Source organism: Syngnathus leptorhynchus, chromosome 1 (assembly GCF_054491065.1).
Source record: "Syngnathus leptorhynchus isolate UIUO chromosome 1, UIUO_Slep, whole genome shotgun sequence".
Taxonomy (NCBI): Eukaryota; Metazoa; Chordata; class Actinopteri; order Syngnathiformes; family Syngnathidae; genus Syngnathus; species Syngnathus leptorhynchus.
In genome coordinates, this window is record NC_141195.1 from 25,037,314 (window position 1) to 25,062,749 (window position 25,436).

The 25,436-nt window shown below is 45.6% G+C and overlaps 3 protein-coding genes across 5 annotated transcripts; 1 reads left to right on the plus strand and 2 right to left on the minus strand.

Moving 5' to 3' along the window:
- Window positions 1-125: 125 nt before the first annotated feature.
- LOC147063000 (TSC22 domain family protein 1) lies at window positions 126-10,502 on the minus strand. Its single transcript, XM_085921495.1, has 3 exons — window positions 7,922-10,502; window positions 2,665-2,716; window positions 126-1,678 (listed from the first exon to the last, which is right to left on the minus strand). Exons 1-3 carry the CDS (start codon window positions 9,775-9,777, stop codon window positions 1,406-1,408), a joined length of 2,181 nt encoding a protein of 726 aa, XP_085777621.1. The 5' UTR covers window positions 9,778-10,502; the 3' UTR covers window positions 126-1,405.
- A 521-nt stretch (window positions 10,503-11,023) lies between these two features.
- On the minus strand, window positions 11,024-15,526 carry LOC147063001 (ceramide synthase 5-like). Its single transcript, XM_085916185.1, has 10 exons — window positions 15,127-15,526; window positions 14,307-14,409; window positions 14,049-14,179; window positions 13,884-13,941; window positions 13,765-13,815; window positions 13,584-13,676; window positions 12,786-12,914; window positions 12,127-12,233; window positions 11,879-12,035; window positions 11,024-11,765 (listed from the first exon to the last, which is right to left on the minus strand). The coding sequence occupies exons 1-10, from the start codon at window positions 15,300-15,302 to the stop codon at window positions 11,637-11,639; spliced, it is 1,134 nt and encodes a 377-aa protein (XP_085772311.1). The 5' UTR covers window positions 15,303-15,526; the 3' UTR covers window positions 11,024-11,636.
- Window positions 15,527-16,191: 665 nt separating this feature from the next.
- slmapb (sarcolemma associated protein b) lies at window positions 16,192-23,843 on the plus strand. 3 transcript variants are annotated; one of them, XM_085916152.1, is made up of 10 exons: window positions 16,192-16,206; window positions 17,618-17,736; window positions 17,900-17,959; window positions 19,519-19,647; window positions 19,737-20,039; window positions 20,780-21,038; window positions 21,256-21,427; window positions 22,575-22,709; window positions 22,966-23,053; window positions 23,388-23,843. In XM_085916152.1, exons 2-9 carry the CDS (start codon window positions 17,682-17,684, stop codon window positions 23,047-23,049), a joined length of 1,197 nt encoding a protein of 398 aa, XP_085772278.1. In that variant the 5' UTR covers window positions 16,192-16,206; window positions 17,618-17,681; the 3' UTR covers window positions 23,050-23,053; window positions 23,388-23,843. The 3 variants fall into 3 exon arrangements, with proteins under 3 accessions (XP_085772278.1, XP_085772288.1, XP_085772297.1); XM_085916162.1 differs by lacking the exon at window positions 16,192-16,206 and having other exon boundaries at window positions 17,607-17,736; XM_085916171.1 differs by lacking the exons at window positions 16,192-16,206; window positions 22,966-23,053.
- Window positions 23,844-25,436: the final 1,593 nt, after the last annotated feature.

Consider the following 25,436-nt stretch of genomic DNA (forward strand, 5'->3'; position numbering starts at 1 on the left):
TCCGGGACAAAGAAATTGGACTAAAGACAATAATAATACTAATATTAAAAATAAAAGAATGAATACATAAATGATGATAATATGCCATTTTAAATATCTGTCCATTCATGTTGCTTTATTTCAAAATGGATTAAATTCATCCCCCTTTTGACAAAGTGAAATTGACCAAATAAAGTACAAGGTAACTTCCAAAAATGCTTTGAACACATGATGAATGTATTTTTTAGCATGGCATGGTGCATTCAGCAACTAAAATCTGCGTTTTGGCTTGTTTGATTGTATTTCCAGGAAAGAACAAAGACAGTCCATTTTTTTTCCTTGTTTTCACTTTTATTTGAGGTGCAACTGTCTAGTGCAAATTGTTACGTCACATTTGTGATGGGCTGAGGAACATGCACAAAACATTGACATATTTTCGACGAGGCATTGCTCCATTTGCCAAGTATGTGTGTGTGTGTGTGTGTGTGTGTCCTCTGAGTCCGGGCAGCAACACAAATGCTTGGCTGCACAAAAAAAGAAAGTAAAACGTCCTCCATCGCTTCATAAAAACAATGTAAGAGACAAATATCGGCAAAGAGAAACAGTCGCTATTGCAAAGTGACAATACAGTCACCGCAGGCAGGAGAGACAGTGTTCAGCGCAGAGGTCAACCATCCTCATCTGTTCCCGTCCTGAGTAGCTGACATCACAGCAGAACCTGGCAAACCATAGATAGATATATATATTTACATCAACTGAAAAGAGACGATATATGTATCTATGGTTAGAAACCAGGCACTTTGCACAAGTGGACATGTGTTTTAGCAGTCCGATGGTCTCCTTCTCCGTTATTCCTCTTTTGTACATCACCGGGACATTAAATGACATGGACCAGAGCAAACACAAAGTAAAACTGAACCCTTCCCCGCTTTACCCTATAAAAACAACAACATTGAATTCCCTGCATAAATATTCAACTCCTCTTCCAACAGGGGAGGGGATGGGGGGGGGGGGGGGGGCAGCGGAAACGTGACACCAGAGAATAACACCGAGCCCTCCGAGTACAAAGTCAAGTGCCACTAACACACGTAATGCAGTCCATCCCGGAGCATCACGACTCGAAATGACGAGGGGGGGGCCGCGGGGGGGTTGCTAGTCCTCCAGTAAAGTTCATCTAACGTTAGCAGCAACATGTGCATGTGGGGGGGAAAAAAAATGGAATGTGTGGAGGGCTGACGTTGGCACATGTTCCACACTGACTGGGCTTCAATTCATGCCCATGACAACTGTGATTGTCTAAGCAGGTAAAAGTCACGAGACAAGGCAGAATAAATTAATGTGCGACAAAAAAACAAAAAAACTTGACGGGGATCCTCGGGATGGTGGCATAGTCGGTGGCGGCTCACGGTACGGAGATCCTTTCTCTTCAGGCGGACGAGCCGGAGTTCTGCGCAGAGGGGAGGGCTTGCGCGCTTCCCGCAGAGCTCGGGACCTGAGGCGGCAGAGCCGTGCCGGTGGGGGAGCCGCCCGTCTGGACCTGGGCCTGGAACTGAGCCATCTGCTCGGGGCTGGCCAGGGTCTTGAGAAGGTTGTTCTCTTGCTCCAGTTGAGTGTTGCGCTCCATCAGCTCCTTGATTTGCTCCTTGAGCACCTCCACCTCCTCGCGCACGGCGTACATCAGGTGACTCTTCACCAGGTCCTGAGAGAAGGAGGGAGGGGGAAGGGGGGGGGGAACTTGTTAAAACAACCTCAGCCCGTGACTTGGAGATTGTACAAATTCATTCTCACGGTGACACCTGAGAAGATATCCATGGAGAATATGCCTGACATTAGAAACTAATCCCATTTTGAACAATCTATTGAACAATGAATTCTTTCATTGGATCTTGACTCATTCAAAAGTGAACAATAATGCACGCGCCACCCAACGGATGGATGGATGGATGGATGGATGGATGGATGGATGGATGGATGGACGGATATTTACATTCCCTAAGAGCCAGGCAGGCCTCCATTTCACAAAACCTAGTTTACCTTCTATTAATTCCACTGGCAACTTTTGAACTTGTAAAAATTGCCGGCCTCGACTCGGCTACGTCTCGCAACATCCCGAGCGAGCTTGACCCGGGACGCCGTACGCAAGCCGGCGTCAAGGAGATGATGACGATGGGTGAAAGGGGGATTAACACGTTTTAATCTGAGCATCCCTTCTTCTTTGTGCAGCCACGGAACAAAATGTCCCCGCGCCGAGTGGGAGGAGCCAATCGCTGGCCGAGTTATTTATACAGACAGGAGGGGAGGCCGCTGCCTGCCTAGCAACATGCTGCTGAGGAGAGGATGGGATGGGATGGAGATGTGGGAGGAGGGGATATAGCGTGTGAATCTCATCTTGGCCCACATCATCTGTCCAAATCGTGACAGTGCACGGCCACAATTTTATTCTTCATCCCGATTTATGGACGAGGCTTTTTCAAACAAGTTTTTTCCTTCTTGACTTTTGACGCCCTTTCCGTACGAAGGCGGCGAGGTTTATTCAAAATAACTCTTCTAAATAATCCGTCCCGGTTATTTAACTACCCCCAAAATCATATCGCAAAAAACACGAGGAGGAAACAAATGGCCGGACCTGCCTCGGCATTACGTAACGCCAGTGGAAGCTCAGTGCGGATGAGGACAACTACTTACCATCGCTTGCTCAATCTTGTTGTCAATGGCCACGACACTTGCACCCGAAGAGCTGAAACATCATTCAAAGCACATTCGTTAACATACTGGATTGCTCTCAAAGTAGCACGCGAGACGGGGCCGGCCGATTGTTGCGGCAGGTAACGCGACAAAAAAAAAAAAAAAAAAAGCGCACGCAAAGTGCTCCCGTTTGGTTTTGGCGCAAAAAGAATCATGACCTACCTCCTATCAAGCCTGACCGACGCGCTCTCCTTGCCGAGTACGGAGGACAGAAACGAGATGGAGAAATTGCGCAGTTGGCAAACGCCAAGGTCCATCGCCACCGTGTAACACTGCGAATTCATGCTATCCGCTCCATCAACGCGCCACCCCGGCTCGGCTCACAAGACGTCCGGCGGAACAAGCGTCAAACCGGAGCGCATTCTGCAGCTCCGCCGCCGCCGAATGAGCACAAAGACTGAGGTGAAGCGAGAGAGGGAGGGCCACAAAATGCGTGCGGAGGGGGGGGGGGGGGGGGCGCTAGCAGCCACCTGATTGGCTGGAAGCAAGGCTCATTTGCATGACCATATTCGCGGCAGTCTCAGTTTGGGGAAAAGATTCCCAAATGCAGAATTTTACGCAGGACATCTAATAAAGATACCGACACCAGTTATAAGAGCCGAATATTGGGACGAATCGTACTTTTGATTGATTCGCCAGTTGAAAAGACACATTTCGAGAAAATGTCGCCACCTTCTGGTCAGTCTTGCTCATAATTTAATTAAATATGGCACATCAATTATTCCCGTTGAAAGAAAGTGAAAAGCCATTCATCAGTTAGTGCCCTCTTCGAAACATTTTCTTGTTACACATTTTGGGCGCTGTGTTGTAAACCTAAAGAGCATTAGAGTGTAAAGGAATCAAATTGTTTGGTAAAGTGTCATGAATCAAAAGTTTTGTTGACAGTAATCTGTTGTATGCATCCCCATTTTGATTCATATCGCATTTGTGGAATATAAATCCAGCATCCAATCAAACACATCCATCTCAGGTGACACTTGCTGTTGACTGAAAATGACCTCACAGTTGCTCATTCATTGGAAACGTTAAAGCCGTACAAATATGGACGAAATTGAAACCAAACAATCTGTGATTGACTTACACAATTAATTTCCCAAGAATCAAATCACTGCAGGTGCTTCTGCATCAATGACTGGTTATTAGGACTGATGCTCTCACTGTAGTAACACTTTTGATAAAACAGCACAAAGAGTTGATTGGAGGATCCAGTTAAAGCACATACTCCCATCAGAGCCTGCTTCTTTATCTGCTAACAACCCAGGCTCCTCCACGACGTGCAAAGATCTTATATGACACTATCAAGTGGCACCAACTACTACTTTTCCATTAACTAGGTGTTGGCCGCCATCTTTGAGGCACTCGGAAGAAATTGCTCAAAATAAACTTGACTTTTTCACACAAATAATTGGGGCTGACATGAAGATGGTAAATTCAAGAATACCATGAGAGAGCAGACAGGGCAGGGCGCCTTGACTGCATATTGTATGCTGGTGAGTGACATGCTTTGTTGGGCCACTAAGAGGCAGTGCAAGAAGGACGCTGACACGCACGAAAGCAGAACACCATGTTCAGCTGTGCCACTCATTGACCAAGATGGGGACCTAGGCTTGCACATGCCAAAAGAGAGAAGATCAGACAGGTCGGGGTCTGCGTTTGCTGACGAGTTTTTTTTTGGACACATTGCGACGGGAGGTGCAACTCGAAAGAGCACCCGACGGCACCGGCGCACGACAAAAGAACTCCGTCGTTACCTCTTCAGATGCTTCTCCAGCTCCCAGAAAAGAAGCTTCACGGCCATGGCGTCGCGACCCTGCGCTCCTCCGGCCCGGGTCAGCCCCTTCTCTCTCATTGATGCTCAGAGTAAAAACAAAAACACAAAGTCCATGCGGCACCACCCTGACCCCTCACCCAAAACAAGCCTCCTCCGTCCGTCCGTCCTCCAGACCCGACCCCCCCTGACCCCCCCCCTCGGCGCTTCGCATTGGGGGAGTCTGACCAACGACGTAGTCCCGGGACGAGGAGGACGGGGGGAAAAGGAGCGGCTGCGCGTGTACCCCCCTACGGCGGCCGTGTGTCTGAATCCAAGACTGCTAGCGTGGTGAGAGGCTCAAGTGTGACGTCACTCCAGTAGGATTCACATCACCTCCCCCTTGTGTTGTTATGTAAACTGTCAGTAGAGATTAGAGCAATCCATCCAATGCCACGAGTCCTTTTTGACCACATACCCAGTTAGCGCAGGCGTCATCGTCGAAAAGCCCCGCCCACCCGACGTTTGCTCGCTGGTTTCCAACAAGATGCTCTCAAGAAATGTTGACGCACGCCAAGCCTGCAACGCCCGAAGCAGTTTTGGGGGGGGGGGGGGGGGGGGGTAAAGCCAGTTGAGGCCGGGTTTTCCAAATACTCATCGAGAAACATTCAGCCCGGTGGTTGAAAAGGGCTCCGCATTGAAGTTACGGCGGGCGCACCAGTGGCTGCGCTGTCACTTGGCATTAGTGCACGTACATTGGCCTCACGTGCATCTCCATGCGAGTCAGCGGCCGTTCAGGGCGGACAAAGACTACGAAAGCCAAGACAAGAGTTTAGCCAGCTTGCCTGAAAAGAATTCAATTCCGAATCTTTTTTTGCCTTTGCCGTGTGTTGTTTATTTTAAAGAGGGTGAGCACACGGTTTGTCAGAACAAAAGGCTATAAAACCGGTTTCAGGGAGATCTCGCCCACTTCCAGCCAATCGTCGAAGGCGCTGCTGCTTGGGCTCAACCAATACGGTGACGCCGTGACTTCATAGGAAGCCCAGATGGGACTCTTTCATTCCAGGCCCATCCGTCCAAAACACTATAAAGGGCTGACCCATATATGGTTCCAGGGTGAAGAATGGAGCTCACACTGGCGTCCACTTTTTTTTTTTTCTCCCTCTTTTTACGAGTGTTCCCCTGTGATTAGTTCTCTCCCCTGTCTACTTGTCCGTAACTTGTCCTGATGATATTCAATGACGGGCCACAAAGTGATGAGCATTTGGACAGGAACCAAATTTGGAGGAAGCTTCCATTTGCAATGGAGGATCAAGCCCGTCCTCAGCCGTTGGCAAGACGCAGACTAAAGACAGATAAGCAAAAGCCCAAATCTCAAGCACGAGAGCCTGTGCGACCAGCACGCAATGTTTGACGTAAGCAGCCCGCTGCCATATGCTTGGCCAGAGGAGAGCGAGAGAGAACATTTTTTTGTGAAACCATGCAAGGATTTCACCTTAGAGGGAAGAGGAGACATTCGATTTATAGGGAGACCGACAAAGCTGCGTACGTGTCATGCCAAGAATTGGGGATCAATAATTCATGCATTTTTGTGGAACCACGCCCATTGGGAAGAAGTAGACTTTCCCATGGTTGCAAATTGAAGATTAAAACAGATGAATCACAATATCACTCTCAAGTGATGCTAGAAAACAAAGTCTTGATTTTAGAGAGAGGTGATTTTTTCTTTTTTTTTAACATCCAAAAGCACCAAGACTTTGAGTGCATCAACATGAAGAAAGAAGGAGAAGCCGAAAGGGGAGCCACGCAAACGTCAATGTCATCTTGTTGCCACGGGAGGCTTTTTTCTTCATCTGTGAAGCCTCAATACAGCACCACCATCATTTTCTTGCTAGACTTAACTTACCCAAAGCCAAATTTAAGGAGCCAAGTCTTTCTAAGAAGCACATGCAGGATTCGAAAAATCAATCAGCACTAATTTGACAGTAAGATGGAAACACTTTCAGAGTGCCCGAGTCTAATTTGATTCGTTCTCGCATTGCGTGCAGGGAAGTGGTGAGAAAAGCACATTTAGGTCAGCAACTCTAAAAAAAAAAAAAAAAAATCCACGTTAAGATTATTATATAAAGCACAGTGGAAGCATTGAAGGGCCGACACTGCCCCCGTGTGGCGAATCCCGGAATGACACGGCTGTGGAGGAAATCAAACGATTCGCTTTTATTGTGGCCTAATAGCGAGCTCGCCATTTTGTCGAGTTGTTCGAATACGTAGTAAGTATAAATGATCCCCTGCACTGCACCATTTATTCATCCCATCATGTATCTTGAAAAGAAGTAATGGTCATAAGAACAACTATGGATGCCACTGCTTGACAACTAAACATGAACTCAGCCACTTGAAACTGAGAATCCCAAGAATGCAAAAAGATCCCCCAACACTCATATGAATTTAAAGCAGCAAAACATCCACAAGCTGGTTTGTTCAGCCCAGTGTTTTGATCACCGTGTTGAAACACAAACTGAAAGCAACACAACAGCTTGTGCAATGACTCACTCAATAAAAACTGCCCCGCTCATAAAACTTGATCACTTGAGGACAGACAAACGGACCTTTTGTGGTTGATGGCAGCAGGCACCACTTGATACATCTGTGAACCGCTGTCAAACATCTCGTGTGTAAAAAGGATTGGAACATTTGTGACATGATGCTGCAGTTTTGGAATAATATCCGCACCTGCGGGTTGAAATTCCTGCCAAGACATTTGGAGAACGACATGGAGGCACAATACATAATAAGCACGTCAGTGTTTCCGAGGACAGGGCACACCCTTGCCTGCTGCTTTTCAAACACACTGGTTGTTTTGTTTTTTTTAATCGCCAGAAAATATCAAGGAAGCTGCCAATAAATTCAACATGCCTGCTGCTCAAAGCAATCGTTCCACGCAAACAATCTGGAGCCAAACCGCAAAAAAATAAAAAAATTGATATATAAAAGCTAAGCAAGACAAGCAACTTACTCACGCAAAGACGAATGTCGGAAAATCCCAAGCACACGAAAGAAAACAAAATGAATTTCGGAGTGTTTGGATGAAAAAGGCTGACATCAAAGATGCTCCCTTGCGGCCCACTTGAAAGAAAACAAATAACTGAGCAGAATGAAAGATTCTTAAAAGGGCCCATGCGGAAGACAGACAGACCACCAGAACACGCAAGCGCCCACAAAGAGCAGGAAACCAACAGCTGTGTTGAATTCAACTTCATTTGAGTTGCTCATGAAGCAAATTAGAAGCTTCATCTTCTCATCAATGGTGCGCTGCTTGTCTGAATATTTGAGGTCTCAAAGCATCAACACAGTAGCGAGGTGGACTCGGGCGTGGAGGATCTATTTCGATTCTTTTGGTGGTCTATTTTGATCGATGTGAGAAAGAATTTGAAGAAGATCTCATCTCACCTGTCCTCCTCTCCTTCAACGTGCTGAGTCCTCAAGCCAGCGGCGGCGGCGGCGGCGACAAGGGCGCTGGCCTCCACCGACATCCCCATGTGGGCCAAGCTTCTGGCAGTCACGCCGGCGTCGGCGGCCGTCGCTCCGACTCCGGCGGCGCCCAGCCTGGGAAGTCCGAGCAGGCCCTGGTGCTGAAACAGAAGTTTCTGTGCGTCTTCCAGTTGAGATGTTTTAAGGGAGGCTGAGTAGAGGGCGCCGCCCGGGGTGAGAAGGGGCTGGAGGTCGGCTTGAAGTGCAGTCAAAGGCATGTAGGGGGCGGCCGGATGTAGGGGACGAGATGGCGCCGCTGAGCTTTCCACGCCAGATGGAGCCACATGACCTTGATGGGGTGACTGCTGTGCCAGGCTGCCAAGTGGCTTTAGCGTAAGCGCTGAACCCGGTGACACGCTCACGTGCGCCACGGGAGGCTGCACCTGGGTTTGGAACGGAGCAGTGGGTTGGATAAAGTCTGGCTGGAGACCACCCAGCTGAGGTGGAACGTAACCTCCCGTGGCTTGAGCTTGGTGCTGCTCCACGGCGTAAGGAGACACCAGGGAGGGGGGTCGGTTTATTCCCACTTGTGGCGCGGCTGCCCCGAGCATCTTAGTTTGGCCTGCACCTACCACTTCCTGGGGTGACACGTAGGCGAGGGTGGCGGGTTGGGCCGGAGCTTGCGGTGGGCTCTGCATGGTATGAGGACCGGAGAAGTCCTGGTTCGGCAGCTGATAAGGCTGCAGCGTGTGAGGCGGCTGGACAGCCGGCAGACTCGGACTTACTCCCGCATTAGCGATCTCAGTCTCTGCAGATGACTCCGCGGCTTTGGGCGCCTCAGAGGTCGCCGGCGGCGGAATATCCTTCTCGTAATATTCCGTACACGTCCATCTTCCTTTGCGGAAGGGCTCGGAGTTGGTGTCCAGTTTGACCACTCTGAAACGAGAGCCGGTAGTAGTCTGAGAGTGAGTGTTGGACGCGCCGGCCGACTGGCCTGTCGCGCCACCGACGGAAGCCGGTGGTCCGCTCACGCCGGTGTGGTCGAAACCCGACTGGCCGGACGGGGGAAGCGGGGCGACAGAGGCGAGACTCGGATGTGCATCCGCAGTTGTCCGTCCGACAACAGCTTGTGTTGTTGCTCCTATGGCTTTGGAGCTATCCAACACGGCTGGCCTCTGGGATGGGGTCGCCCCCGTTTTGGAAAGCGGCTGGCTTGAGGTAGCCAACGGTGCTGACAATGACGTTTCACCTCCTCCCAGGTTATCAGAGTGATGCTGATGGGGCTGCTGCTGCGGATAAAAATGATGGGGTACTGTCCCGTTCACCATGGTGGGATGCTTCTGGGCTACCTGGCCGGAATGCGGATACGGAGGCTCATTGGGCGACACAAGGCCAGGGGTGTCGACGCCGTGGAGACTGTTTAATGTCTCGTCCGATGAACTTCTCTCCGGTACGCCGGTGTCTGTGGCTCGGGACACTGACGCGTCCAGTATATCAGAAGAGGACAGGTCCTCGGTGTGGGACTCGTCCAGGTCGTCGTAACTCTCGGTGTCGTCGGCCAAACTATTACTGCCGCTTACGTTGATCTGAGCAGAGGTGACACTTGTTATCTGGAAGCCACTCTTTTTCTTCACCTGAGCTCCAGGCATTTGGGATGCGGGCTGTTGATGGGGTCCCGGAGAGGAGGCTCCGGCAGGGGGACTGTCTTCAAGCGCATTTACTCCAGAACCAGTGGAGGAGGCAGGTGCCCCGCCGCCGCTGCCCCTGCGGTAATGAAAGACAGTTTTCCTGCTACCAGTAGGAGGTGGGTCTCCACAAAAGTCCTGATGGTGCATCCCTGCCACCAGGAGGGTTCAGGTTCTGGGGGGGATCCTTGGAAAACGGCCGGTGGGCTTTTGACTCTTAACGAGTAGTTAACGCTCAACTATCATGCTAGCTAGATTATGAAGCTCAAGCTCCATCTGTAAAATGACTAGTCCTTCTAGTTAGGACTCAAAAGCTACTCCTCACAAAACACAGATTGGAACAAATTGATTTGAATTTCTGCTAGCCACTGGTTAGCCTTAAAAGCCCTGTTAGGTCAGCGGCAACGACTACTTTCACGAAACAGTTATTGTACCTTAATGCATATTTTACATGACACAGACAAAGGCAAATTACAAGCAAGAAGATTTAGCCGTAAATAGTTTTGGCTGCGGTCAGGTGGTCTACGAAGCTTCCGAGCTGTCCAACCTATGTCGCATGAAATCAGTCGCCGAGTCCATTCCTCTCTCTCTCTCTCTCTCTCTCGTCGCAGACGCCCTCCTCTTCCCCAAAACAAAACTTGGCGATTTTTACACTCCAGCAGCAATCAACTGACAAAGCTGACTAAATGGCGCCTGTGTTTTGGTTGTCAAAAAGCCGAGTCATGCACAACTCGTATGTCCTATGGAGTCCTTGTTTGCTGTATCATTGCCAACCGGCGAGCAGCGGCAGCTAAGCTAAGCTAACGGGCTGTCAGGTTCAGAGGGGACGGGGAAAGCCAAACACTGCATATGCGCATGCGCAAGTCTAACCCTTCATTACGACTACCCGAAATGTGAATCACTCATCGAATCAAATTTCTGTTTAGTTTATTTTCCATTAGCAGTATAAAACCACATTCGAAAAAGGTGCAAATAGCCCAAAGTGCATAGCCCAATTTCCATTGGTAAAAATAATAATAAAACGACATCAACTATTTTCTGCTACCTGCAAATACTCTGACGCATATATTTATTGTTTGCAAACATTTTTAAAAGCTCTGTAGAAATGTATTGCGCTCATTTGATAGTTTGATATTCCTTGACGCTGAAATGACTGAAGCTATAAAATAATTTAAGCCACCGGGGGGCACTGCTGCTCTGCCAAGTACTTGTCTGCTCTAAACCGAGGATGTTTACAGATACACAATATGTATTTTAAAAGCAAATCAAAAGTAGTTCAAGTGAACATACTTACAATATCTGAAATGGAGGGAGTAGAATGACTGCAGAGCAGATCTGATGGGCGAGTGGTTGTGGCAGTCTTGTGTTGAAATCAAGTGCAAAACAAAAAGAGGGCTTGCAAATCACAAAATGTATTTAATGTTTTTTTTGGGAAATTGGAAAATCAAGTTCATCCGAACATTTACAAAAATGATAACAATTCCTAGAACATTACTTGTTTGGTTTGGTACAAGAGTGTTTTATACAGCAAATATATTTTCTATTTGGAAATCCTGAAAGTCTGAAGTATAAAGGAACATTCTGGGATTTGTTTCTTAGCTGTAGAAAAAAAAAATGGTACAATCTGCAATAAAATGTAATTCATTTCATGAAATGGTATTGACAGTTGTATCGATCGGTTGCAATTTCTGACAAACACTAGCGCGCGCACACACACACACACACACACACACACACACACACACACACACACAGGCACGCACGCACGCACGCACGCAGGCAAACGTTCACAACGAGAAGGCAAACCCAAGGTGTTTGCTCCAACATTTTTTTCTGGTCACTTTTGCAAGCATAAAGCAGGCGTAAACATCACAATGTGTAAAAAGGATCAGCTGGATCCCGCACACAGTCTTTTCTTTGGTTATCTTCTCCGATGGTCAAAAGGTGACGCGGTGAGTTGCAAAGGCACAATGGAAGTGAAACATTCCGCCCGACTCCACGCTTTGTCCTCAGCGCTCACGCTTTTCTCCGTTGACGTTACTGGCGGGGCCGCTTGCCTGATTGGGCTGTTTACCCCCGCTGGAATGAACCTCCTCGTCCGAGCTGCTCTCGATGTCGCTGCGCTCGTCTTTAGCCACCTGGGACGGAACAAATTCAAACACAGAGGTCATTTAGATGTGGGTGGGCTACGGAAGAAAAGGACAGTCCTGGAAAAGATGAAAACATGAAGAATATGCGACACCCAACTCACCTTTCCCTTAAATATGGCTTTGATTGCAATGCGCGCAATGAGGTAGAACCAGATCACATGAAGAGTCTGCAGGACCAAAAGTAAACCGTTCAGCACCCACCAGGCCTGGTATGGGCCGGCCATCTCCCAGCTCTCAAAGAGAACGCTGTTAATAATCCTGCGTACAGATATTTAGTTGAAGGCGCCGTCCGTCAATGGGGTGCCAATTCATAGCGATAATTTGTCCTAAAAATAAACATTTGTCCTACCAGAAAGGAAAGATGACGAGCCGAGCGATGAAAAAGCTGATGCTGAACACCACAAACAGGCCATCGCACAGCCGTTGGTATTTGGCGTAGTTGGCAAGCTTGGCTGCCTGTGAAGGCAAACCACACATTTCTTGTTAAAATACAGACTCTAAAGTAGACAGTCAAATAGTAACGTCGGTGAGAGGCAGAAAACTAAGAGCGGCAAAAATAAAGCGCTTATGTAAGCGCGTAAACTCGGATTGTGTTTCTCAATGACACGGATGACGATTTATTGGTAGGCAATGAAAGGATATCGGTATCACGATAAAGTCGGTGCCCTCGCAATCGGAGTCGCTCAGTCATTGTGAAAACTTATCAGAAGAAAACTCGGAGGTTTTATGATTCAGGGGTCAAACATGTGCAAACATACCAATGCAACAATCACGTTAAGCTTAAACAGTCAAACCATTCAGTCATATGGAATGGCCACGATATCGTACGTTTTCCGATTAAACGTCGCTCTGGAGTAAAAGTCGGGGAAAAAAAATAAAATGTACCTCAAATGACTAATTTGCAATTTGAGGGTTTTTTTTTTTAACAAAATCGCAAACAGACTACAACATTCGAAAAGGGATTGAAAAATCAACCAAAATATGCTTGAAAAAAAATCCTCTCTTTACCTCAAGGAAGATGTCTGATGCGTCATGCACACACATGACCAGCGTGCCCGCTCTTAACATGTTGATGGCGTAGGAGAAGGTGATGAGGAAAATGGTGGCCAGATGGTGCACAAGCATGATGAAGAAATCCTGACGTGGATGAAATGAAGAGAAAATGGGTGGATCACTTTGGAACGTGTGAAAATGATAAGAAAACACAAATCGCTTCATGTCAATATCCACTATTAAAATAAAACGTGTGATTACATTTTTTTTTATTAAGACTTAACCACTGAGTAAGCAGTAAGCAACTTTGGAATTTTTTGGTTTTTTAAATGGAGTAAAACATCACAAATAGTTAACCCGGTCAGTGCCTGCCCAGTTATAATAGAATTTGAACGTCTGTAGTCATCAGTGGTACTGAATGAGTTCATTGGAATGGTGAAACAGATTCAGGCGACAAGACAAACCAAAAAAAAAACTCGCAGATAAAAATAGCGAGCTGACTGTAGCTCAACGTAACAGTAAAAGTTGTGTTACTTCTTAAGAAAGATGCTCAAGTCCAAAAAAATGTTGACTTTCAGCAACTCTGACAAGAACAATTTGTCCTCACAAGTTCCTGGAGAAAATGGAGCCAATTAAAGGAAGCACCACAAAATGCGGAGCGACCACGCGCTACCGTCGCCCAACCTGTTTTACCAGAAAATCCGTCGTCGGCTTATTCCAATACACTCCGACAATAACGAAAACCAACACAGAGGTTACTTATGAAACGACATGGCAGAAATTGTGAGCTTTTGAGTCCCTGTGCTGACCCACCTTACGTTTTATGTCAGTGAACTGGGAAAACATCAGGGAGCAGTAGAAAGCCAGCTCAGCCACATAGTGATTCAACTGTTGAGGACTCTGATGCTAAGAAAGGGCGTGAAAGAAAAAAAAAAAAACACCTTGAATGATTCCATAATATCAGCTGGTGCATGTGGAGAAACTCAATAGAAACCTGAAAGGGATACGTGTCCCAGCATCGGCGGGTATTCCACATCCAGGGCGACTGAAACAAGCACGGCCATCGGGGTTAATACGATAAAACAGCTTGATCAAAATTTCAGCTCCACTTACCCTCCATAAGTGATGAATGGCATAAATAAAAATACCCAAGTAAAATGTGAACCGCCACCTGAAGGGGGGGGAAAAAAAAAATAAACAGGATTTTTTTTTTTTTTTCTTCGAATGAATGAATGGTTAAGATGAATGGATTCAACTTGTTCACATTTGAAAACTCACATGCTCTCACAGAACTTTCTCTGCATGCTGGGTTTGTCTTGGTTGCGCCGGATGCGAAACCATCTCTGTATTTTCCGTACATCCCAGTCCAGTTGCTTGGAAAGTCCTTCCAGTTGCTTTGCATCTGGACACTAGTGAGGACAACCAGCAGACAGGAATGACTCCCTTTGGAACATCTCCACAACTTGTAAAAGTCCAAAATTCCAGCGGGTGGGCTCGGGGATACCCCGGGATCATAACGTTGATCTAAATAACTACCGTTTTTGATTGATACAGCTTCTCCAGGACAGCATTGGGCTGGGCTTGTCGCTGCACTCCCGCCTGAATCTGGAGTATGTGGGCACAGGGCTTGGCCACTAGCCTACACACACAGGCCCAAAAAAAAATGACAGAGTGGGGGAAGGGACACAGAAATGTTGTAGTTAAGCAAGACATTCAGACAGGGCAAGAGTCAGCGAGGAGTTAACTACTTTACGAAGGCTAGCTTAACCTTTAGCCAAGTCATTGACACAATCTCTTTAGTTCACAAAGTTGGGTGTTGGAGGGAGAACATAGCAGAGGCTTTGGGGAAGGCATGGGAAACAAGAAATTCCAGGGAATGTGCCACCTAATGACCTGTCATGTGAGCATAGTAGATAGAGACAGACGGGAAGATCTCCCAGGACCGACAAAACTTCATGGATGTCACAAGACAATCTGCTTCAATCCCACCCTGTTGATCGGGGAGGGGGGGGGGAGAGACAGATTTGGGAGAACCGCTCAGGGTTTGGGCCTGATCGTTAAATCGTTCAATTCAAAAGATTTTCAAGTTAATATTCAACAGGCCGCGCGGGATTCTCAATCATAACAACTGAGACGCCCGAGTGAACCACGTGATGGACAGACAGACAGACAGACAGACAGAGACAGACAGACAGACAGATTGTTAGATAGCACTTTCTGTTGATATAGTTGACCTCAAGTCATCTCACCCGTGTGTGTATCTAAATATAGAATTGTGTAGTCCTCCGACGGGGAGCCCCTCGAGTGTTCGTTTAATGAGCAACATATGAAGCTGTCGACGTCTCGACTTTTTTACCTTTCGAATAGGATCCTCAGCATAAAAATCCCAACGGACAGCGGAAGGGCGTACAGCAAGTCACCCACTCGAGGGTAATCCACGCCAGGTGGTGGATGCTCCAGATCCGACCAGGAAACATTTTGGGGAAGCCAAAAATGCTCGCTCCAGAACCAAGCTGAGAACGAGGACGTCATCGGAGCAGCAGTTGTACTGGCAACCTTTTCAGTCGGAAAACTTACGCACCCACCTCCTTCCTACCTAAAAAAGATCAGCTTTGGCGCTAAGTAGGCATTACCGCCGCTTAACTCACAAGAGTAAAGTGTGCAGGCAGGGCGGCTAGCTTGACACGTAAAAAGGCAACACCCACCCACTCGACCACAGTTAAAACTTTCAATGACGCTCGGGAGCGAGCAAGCGAGCGAACGAGCGGCCGCCCTCTTCGTACACGCACAATGAGCATGCCGGAAGCCGCTCGCCCCTCCCCGCCCCGCCCCGCCCATTCCGTCAAGTCACCGTGCAAGCTAAACGCCGGCTAGCTTTAGCCTTACCTGCCTTTAGCCGCTTGCTAACCTGGCTATGTTTTGACGATACTTTAGCTCATGTAAAATCAAATAAAAAAGAAAAGTGCTCTCTAATGGTGTTGGTTTGTTACACAAGCAGTGTTCATACTTTGTCACTAGCTAGCCTCATAAATTCCTGACTTCTGCCAAGTTGACAGACAAGAAAGGTCACGTGCAGTGTTTCCTCCATCACTGTAGCAACATATTATAATATCATCCTGCAAATAGTCTCACACAACAATACAGCTGCTGCATAATACCGCTCTCCCCACAGCTTGTGGCCTAGGATTCCACTAAAACTCTGGATCTGAATCTGACTGGAGCCTGGGACCGAACTGGAAGATCAGGATTTTATCACCAGCAACGTACAGCAAGTCGAGATGGCATAGACTCGAGGAAAGCAATGGCTAACGCTGTGATTGAAACGCGCATCCCCTCACCCCACCGTCGATGAGCATTTTTGGGGGCATATTCGTCGTATCCTGAACCTGCAAAAACTAAATGTGAAGAGAGAATCTTTTTGGTGGTGCAGAAACAGGTTGGTGAGCGGAGCAGCAAAGTCAAACAATCAGTCAAGTGAGGATAATAATCTGGTACACAACAGTGCCAAACATCAATGTGAGCCCAAAGGTTGCACAGAATCGTCCACAGCTCTGCTCTAGGGAAGAATCATGTTTGGTAAATTAGCAGGAAGGTTTTGATACACAAGTATCGTATGCAAATCCACTGTAAATAGCCAAGGCTGCAATAGTTGATGATTGACGGAAATATGTCAATGATTAGTAACGTCTCATCCTAAATCTCCATTTCACGAGGATCTTGTCCAACTAAGGGCAAGGTCTGTGTATAAAATCTGATGACATATCAGCACTCAACATTTGACATTGTTTAGGAGGTCATGCTGTGAGTCAACTTTTGAATGTACTCCTATTTGCTCAAATGGTCTCTGCTTTCTTTCAATTCTAATTAGCAAGGCAGCTTTATTCATACCCAAGGTCAATGTGCTTCAAACTCAATGTGCTTCACATAGTGGTTGCAAATATCCATTTAAAGACAACATACAGCTATTAAAGGCGAAAGAATGTAAGACATTTAAAAAATGGAAACATTGAAGACAATTGAAAGCAAAGTAGAGAAAAGTGAACACAACAAGGTGATTTTGGAAAAGTTGCATATAGAAATGCTCGAAAAGAACTTAATCATAGGTATTGGGAGATAAAAACCTTTTTTTCACCCTGGATTCAAATCTGATGGCATCTTATTCTTCCATTAGCTTGCAGCATAACAGTTAAATGCTGATGCACCATGGTTGCTTTGAACTCTCAACTCCACCAATCGCCTCACTTCTGCCATCTAGTGGAACTTTATTAAATGGTTCTGCCTCACACTATATGCAGTGAGCAAAGATAGCTGAACAAACTAACATGATTTGGAGTAGCCTAAATGAATAGCAAAGCAAATCCTTGCTATAGATGGCACTCAATTTAACATCAGTGAGCTAGTCTGGAGGCATATTTTTGCAAAATAAATATGTCAACAGAACAAAAATGCAATCTCCAATTTCTGGTGATCGATTATGCTTTTGTAGTTTTGCGTCGAACGATATATAGAGGATCATCTGTGACGTTTTACATCAGCATCAGCAGGCCCAGTCTACTCAAAACAAAAGCTCTCAGTGTCAGTATGCAGCTGGAGCTTCCATGATGCCGGCCGAGACTCAGATGCGTGACCTAGTGTGGAGGTGCAGGCCAACGCCACAACAAAACAGAGGGGTGCCATCTTTTCGGGAGATTTATTCAAACGATTAAGGAGCGATACATTTTAATCAGATTGAACTTCGTTGCTTTAGAATATAGTCTGGACCACAATTTTGTCGCTTGCGGTTTCTTTGTCGCATTAATAGCGAGATCTGACACTAAGTGCAGAGACTTCTCCCCCCCCCTCCCCAGGTCCCCGCTTGGACTATTCCGTTGAGCATCAGAAAAAAATCCGATAGTTGGAGAAGAGTTCTTCATGTCAAGGACTGCTGGAGCCGCAGAGCAATACAAACCTGGTCTGGATTCTTCAGGTAACTGTTTCAATTAAGTTGGACCATTTTCTTGCCATTCATTCATATTCTTGCTCGTGAATAAACATGCACTGTTGGATTTGTTGTGATTGTATTTCAAATCTTAATTTATCTGTGTTTTTTTTTTTTTTTCCTATTTGTATTTTGTCTCATTGTATTGCAGATAAGATCACGGAAGAAAAGGAAATGAGTGACCCAATGAACAACATATCACGAATTAAAGGTAATGCAGAATATTTTGGCCAGACACAAATGATAACCTCGTTTTTGGTTCTAACCAGCCTTGACCAGTCATTCAAACCAAGACAAGCCAAATGAAAAGTCATTTTCAAGTCGTCAATTAAAGGCAGTGCCATGACTTTACAATCTGATTGACTGTCTCATGTGTCAACACCCTATTAGAAGAGTCTCCATGTCAGCAGACTAACTAACCAATGACTTTTCAAAGGAAAACATAATATAGGATAATGTGACATTATGACTCCACCTTGAAGAATTCACGAGTGTTTTTGTTTTTTGCCCGAGGATTGTACTGCATTTGCAACGCTTGACTGCACGACATAGAGAGCGTTTGTGACATCCTCACCGCGGTCTTTCCCCAATCAATCTTTTCTATAAGCTTCTTTGCACATATGATATTATGATCTGCATCGTTTCATTCTATATATGTTCAAACAGGCCGTCTCATTCATCGGGGTGGAAAGTGACAAGGCAGCTGGGCTGCCGCCATGACTTTAGCTTTCAGCACTTGAGCTAAAAAAAGAAATTCCTCTACTTTTTTTTTTTTTTTTGTCATCACGCAAGCATGATGCTCAGTATTCTATCTCACCAAAAGGTCTTTTTATACATTCTAATCCAATTAATACTTGGATTGCCTGACACTCAAGCCAGCTAAAGATATCGTGGTAGATTTTGTTTCCTTTTTTTTTTTATTTGACGTATACATAGTTGTCTCTCAAGTAGACAAAGACAAGGAGCCCACTTACTTTCTCACTCATAAATATGCATGCATGCATGTTGGAAAATACAAGCAGATTGAACACAACACAGCTTGCCCGGGCCGGGCCGGGCCGGGCCAGGCCGGGCCTTTGTCTGGCGCACAAGCAGGCTGGTCATGCCCTCGAGCCGGAGGGTGCCACCAGCCTCCCCTTGTTTGCCTCGGATTTATCGGTGTCATCCGTCGGCGCCTCCGCCAACGTGAATCCCGACTGTACATTAAGACGACGGCAACGTGAGAGAGGCACGAAGTGCGTGGCACTCATCAGATGCGTCCTTTTATGGCGCGCGTGCTTTGAAATGTTTTCCTCCCTCGCTCGCTCCAAGATGAGGTCATCCCTTTTTCTAGCCAACACAGATTAGTGGATGGAGATATTCTTTGGGAAGCGCAAACGGCTAAGCATTTGCACAGCTTGTTTTCGTTCCACTACCAAACATAACGGGCCTTTCGAATGACGCACCGGATCCGATAGGAAATGCAACATAATGACCGTCCGTTCTTTTCTGGGTTGCCAATTAGCTTACGTAACAGGCTTGTTTTAATATCTTGGGAAATCAACTCGCGTGTCAGCCCTAGTTCTTATCATATTTAGGACTGGAGCAGAATGAACAAGCAGGGACTTTAAGTTAGCCTTCTATTTTTATGATGACACCCAACGCCATGGTCTTCTCCTGGTTACATTCCACAGCCTCTGTGGGAAGATAGGAACGTTTACATTAGCGGCCGACCACTCTCTCGTTAGAATGGCGCTTTTGATTTTGGATGACGATTGTTCTTTATGGCAGATGATCTCACCCGCTCAAATATGGGATCCTCGAGCGACTACGAAAAAACAATCCAACGCTTGAACGATGAACTCGGGAAGGCCCAGGATCAGGCCAACACGGAGAGACACAAATGCATGGAGCTAGAAGGTCAAATCTTTTCGCTCCGATACTATGTCACATCCTTTTACGCGTGACATTTGAAAAATATTCTTACTGTTGGAAATCATTTTGAACAGGGCAACTGCGGCGGCTCCAAGATGAAATGGACATCCTCAGAGAGCAGACAGACGTCTCCTCTAGTTTACGTGACGAGCTGGAAAGTTCACGTGACGAGGTGAAGTCGCTGAAACGCATCCTGGAGGCAGCGTCCGCCGAGCGGGACCGTGACGTCGGCGATCTGGAGTCCAACCTGGCAACCGTTTCCAAGGAAATGGACAAATGGCGTCAGACTGCCAGCAAATACGAGCGTGAGATTGATGACCTGCAGCGGGATCTCCAGCAGCAGGGCAAGCAGTGGCAGAAAACGGCAGAAATACAAGGTGCTACTAGATTAAGCTCATGATCGTGATTGATTTCTGAAATCTGCCTATTTTTACATCCAAATGGTACCTGAAGATACGCTCAAAGCGACTTTGGAGTTGTTGTTTTTTTTTATATGAGCTGTCAATCCTCCGATATATTAGCTGTGACTTGCTAGCGCAAGCGTGAGTTACGAGCGCTGCTTGTTGGCAGTAAAGAAGCTTTCAGCTGTTCAATGACATGCCCAGTTTAAATTTACCGTCTGACTAAATGTAAAACAAAAAGAATTGCACAAACTGTGTTAGCCTCAAATAGCATAATGCTAAAATTCCCGTTGACAAGCAAAGGTTAGCATCAATAGTTGCAGTTTTAGAATCCTTTTAGGGAGAGACAAGGCACAAACTACTTCATACTTTACATTGTAGTTATGTTCTTAATCTTTGTTTTTATGACGTGCAATATTGTAGAGTGCCTTTATTCTTGATTAAAACAGCAAAAACATAAAAGTATGTCTTTTGGGGGGGGGGGCGTCAGGAATAGATAAATAATATTTCCATTTGTTTCAATGGTGATTGACGATTTGAGAGACAACTGTTTTGAATCGTGTGTGCACAAATTAACTTGTATCTCAAGGCACTACAGTATTTAGGATTGATGATTCCGTTTTGCATAGTTATGGACGTATCTATCGAAAAATATGATTTACATTTCTTTTTTGCAAATCTGTCGGTAAATTTTAACTTTATTTTTTTTTTTCCAGCAAATGAGCTGCAGTCCATGCAGGTGGAGTGTAACAGCCTTCAGAAGGAGTGTTCTAGTCTGCGATCAGACAAACAGGAATTGGTGAATAAGCATCAGAAAGAAAAGGGCAATCTGCAAAGTGAGTGCACTTCCCTCAGGGCAGAGAAAGAGGAACTCCTGAAGGCCCAAAAGAAAGAGAAGCAAGAAAGTGCTGCACTCTGTGCTAAAAATGAGGCAATGCAGCACAAACAGCAGCAGTTGGACAAAGAGCTTGTCAGGTCAGTACTAAGGATGCTTTTACCACAAAACAACAATTGAGTTCTTGTGAATCCATCCTACCACAGAGAACTTCACCTTCTACAAGTTCTCACCGTCTTAAAAGTATTCAGAATTCATAAAAGCAACCATGTCACCTGTCTGGCTTTCTTTGACATCACAAAGGTCATAACCACTACTTGCTGAAATGATTTTTTTTGTTTGTTTGTTTGCTGCTAGTTCACGTGGCCAGAATGCAGAATTGAGCAACAACCTGAAAGTTCTGGAGAGATCTCAGCAGGAGCTGGAAAAGAAGCTGGCAGCTTTGGAGCTTCAGCACCAACAGGATAGCAGCAAGCTACAAAGCCAACTGGATGAAGCCGATCGTTCCAGGGAGGCCCTGCGGAGACAGGTGAGGATGGAATCGGCTCCCCGGTCTTTAGTGAGACTAGGCACCAGACCAAAACTCATACCACACCTCCAAACAAAAATGTCACAAAAAGTAAAATTGTGTTGTTCTGCCTGCCACCAGATGAGCAAAAAATACATGATTGCTGGTAAGTAAATCATTTTCAAAACAAGTCAGGTGTAATTGGATAATCCCTCGCAGCAAAACCGATAATCTCTTCATAGCGACGCCTTGTTAAAGTTCAGCAATGCCTTTGAAATCACAAGCCAAAACGTGCGCCGCTTCAGACATAAAAACACCCGACAGGCTATTTTTATCCTCGCCAAAGTAGTTATCGTGTGAAAAATATTTACGAGTCGTTGGATCGTCATGACAACCACAGTATTATGATTGGAGATGATCGAATCGTTTTTTTTTTAAAAGTAAATGTCACATGTGAAAGGGATCTAGTAGCCTCAGACGACATCAAGATAAAATCATTCGATCTTATAATGCTAACCGGGTTCCGCAACATTTTTGTGCTAACGTACGCTGTGTTTGATGTTCCGACCAAACGGGCACTACCAGTTCTGTCATCTTGTGACAGACAACATCCTGACAAGCAGACAGGCGGTATGGACGAGGCAGAAAGCTAACGTGTGTTGTTTGGAGGGATTGCAAAAACAATTGTGGGATTGCCACAAACAGTTGTGATCAGCCATGTTTGTCAAATTCTCAAGTGCCCTGCTGATCAGGAGAAATGTGTGTGTACGCAAAGCTCTTAGGAAACCTTAGTAACCGTATCAATTAGAAGAGCTTGTTACGTGCACTCATCACAATATTTGTCATTCTTTCTAGCACGTGATTATGCTCATTAAAAAAAGCCTTTGAAGTAATGTCAACATATTGTTGCTCGAGATGGAAAGCTTGTTGGAATGCAATCTCAAAAAGTAATAATGACGATATAAAAGAATGTTGACATCACCTTTTATAAAAGTACGCACATAAAACACAAGGGCCAAGTAATCAAACACAAGCACGACGGTATAAACACATTCAACGGTAACTTAACCAGAGCTAGTGATAAATATGGAACTTGAACCCAAGTTGTCTGAAGTCATTTTCATCCCAAAGCACAGCAAAACGAACCATTTTGCTTCCTTCTTTATAGTATGAGGCGACCAAGACGGAGCTGACTGACCTGAAGGACGACTATGAGAAGATGGAGCAGGAGAAGCTGTCACTTGTGACTGAACTGGAGGAGTGTAAAGCCAACATGAAGGATCTGCAAGAGAAAGGAACAAAGGTGCGTTCAGGTTGCTTCGTCTGGCTCGGCATAGTTGACCAAATCTAAAATTTGGTCTGATTTCGTTCATTATTATATATCGTGAATGTCGTTCTCAGAATCACTCATCCGCTGTGTTGCTTGACAACATTGACAGCCGTGCGAATCCCATCGAAATGAAAAAAAAAGGCACAACTTACCAAAGAAAGGGTGTTCCTCTATTAATAGTTTGTCCCATTCACTAGTTGATTCTGATCCTATCACTTCCCTCCTGTAGACGCCCCTAATGCTGCCTGTTCAAGCCATAGTCATCGGCCTTGTCCTGGCTTTGCTGTTATGGTGCTTCGGCGCATTGTGGTAGTAAGGTACACAATATTCCTAGCCCACGTCTGTCATTTTCATCCTCCAGTGTCCGCATGGCTTCATAAGCAACCCCTTGCTCCCTCCTCCTCCTTCAAAAAAAGGAAAAAAAACAAAAAAATTCTCTGCGGCAGCAATCTAACCTTTCAAGTCAAACAGCTTGTGAAATGACTTCTGTCTGGATACTAACAAGCTTTTCTCCCAGTGACTTTTGGATGAGCTCATCTTCATTTTTTTTTTTTTTTTGGAACTGACATTCTCTGTCGCACCATCGACGCTCGCGCCAGAGGGCGGCTTTCGCGCGGTGACGCTCATGTTTCCGTTTTTGTGCCACCACAGAAGCCGTGGATGATCTGGGGGTCTGTGGTTGCTGTGGCTCTAACAGCTGTGACTGCTGCTGCGCTCTTTAAGACCTGAGGGCCACACGTGCCCACGATGAAGCTAGGCCGTCTGTCATAAGTTTGAAACTGACTATTATCTGCACTGTTAATTAGAAGGTGTCATATGTAACACTGTATCAACATCTTGGAACTTTTATTCAGATAGCACTTATGCTCATTCGAGAAAGTTCCATCAATGTTTATGTTTGCAATAGTGGTCTATCTTTTGGACCATTTTGGAAAATATTGAGCTGTAAGTTGTCCATTAATGAATGTAAATGTTGTCTACAAACTAATTGTAGTTCTATAGAATCCTAATTTGGACGGCTCGTTTGCGGCCTCCCGTAAAATAGTGTGTGTAGTTGTCAACGCAATAAGCACTCAATAAAGTGACCTATTGACCTCATGCACCAATTATGAGCCCATTAAGGAGACTTTTTGTTCACAATTAAAAAGAGTTCAGTGTCTTTAAAAAGGATTGCTGATATTCTTCAATCAAAATACACAAAGAATATAGTGTTAATCCTGAGTCTGAAGGAAAAGACTTTCAAGTTACACTTGTCAATTAGTGTTCATCTTGCCAGCTATTAGAAGCTAATGCTAAATAGCGCTATTAGCTAACTCCAATGTGTGCTAACAGCGTAGCTCTGCTTACTGTTCGGCTTTGACGAGGTAGCTTGGAAATGTCAAACTCGATGTGGGGCAGTGTACAACTTTGATGTTAATCATTGACAAGTCAACAAAATCTTGGTGTGGTATTAAAAGATAGCACTTGCCTAAACAACGCACCGGCGTAGCATTAGCTATCATACTTACTTAAACCACACGCTAGCATAGCATTAGCTAGCGCACTTGCCCGAACAACACGCTAGCTAGCACAAACTGACGCAACATCTCAAATGGGCCAGAAAAAAAAAGAAGAAGCACTGGGCACTTTGCACAAACTGTTTACCGGATGTCAGAAAAGCTTCAGGAGCGTCTGTCAATTATATCTGCCATAACATCCAATCCACAATAAATCTTAATGGACAGCTGGAAGAAGCAATAAATCTGTCTTGGAATGAATTTGGCATCAATCTTTGGCTTGACCTGACCTGGCAACCAGTAGCCAGTGAGCAAGGCTTTTTTCATAACCAATGGTTGATATTTAGATGCCTCATATTTTAACACGAGTTACGTGACTCACACTCGGGGACTCGTCATGTTGAAAAAGTTTCTCGTTAGTGAACTCGTCAGAGCACTGCGACCACAACCCTTCATTCCATTTTGAGCTGATGGAATATCTGACTAATCTTCATCTCCAGGCATTTGTTGTTTTCTTCTCACTGTTGTACAATGCTGTGTGTAATCCAACAATTAAACACTTTTAAAGAACAACAGCAAGATTGCTATGCTTCTCTTGCCAAATTGTCAATATTTGGCCTCTTTTCCTTCATCAACAACTTCCAGTTGCAAGTTTTGGAACTTAGCCGTTTGTCCAATCAGCGAGCCGGTTGCTATCCAAACTATGTTCACGCAACAGCTGTACTGATATGAAGCCGAGCTCTGCTTTCGGTGCAGCGTTCCCACTTGAGGAGGAAGCCGAACATTTCTCAACAAAATGACCCGTGCCTTGGTGAATTTCAGATGTGGCAACAATGCTCGCTTTCTTGGCACAAAACGTTTGTATTATCCCTGTCATGTGACGGCCAAATTGTGGATGGAGCTCAGTTTGTGGAATAACAAACAAAATACACTAGAGCAGACCAAAATAAAAGACCAAATTCCTATGCTGGGCCTGCATCCCCTCCATTTATTCTGCTCCAGTTTGTTCTGTATGTAGGTCATCAGTAGAGGTCCGGGGTTGCAGCAGAATGTCACTTGTGCACGCCATCAGGCTAATTCTTAGCCGTGTAGCTTGAATACAACAATTTCCAACAATATACTGGATGATTTGAACTCCACGTCTATTAAGCAACACCAGGCCATTGTATTTGCTGTTTGATCATCAATTAAACGTATTGAGAAA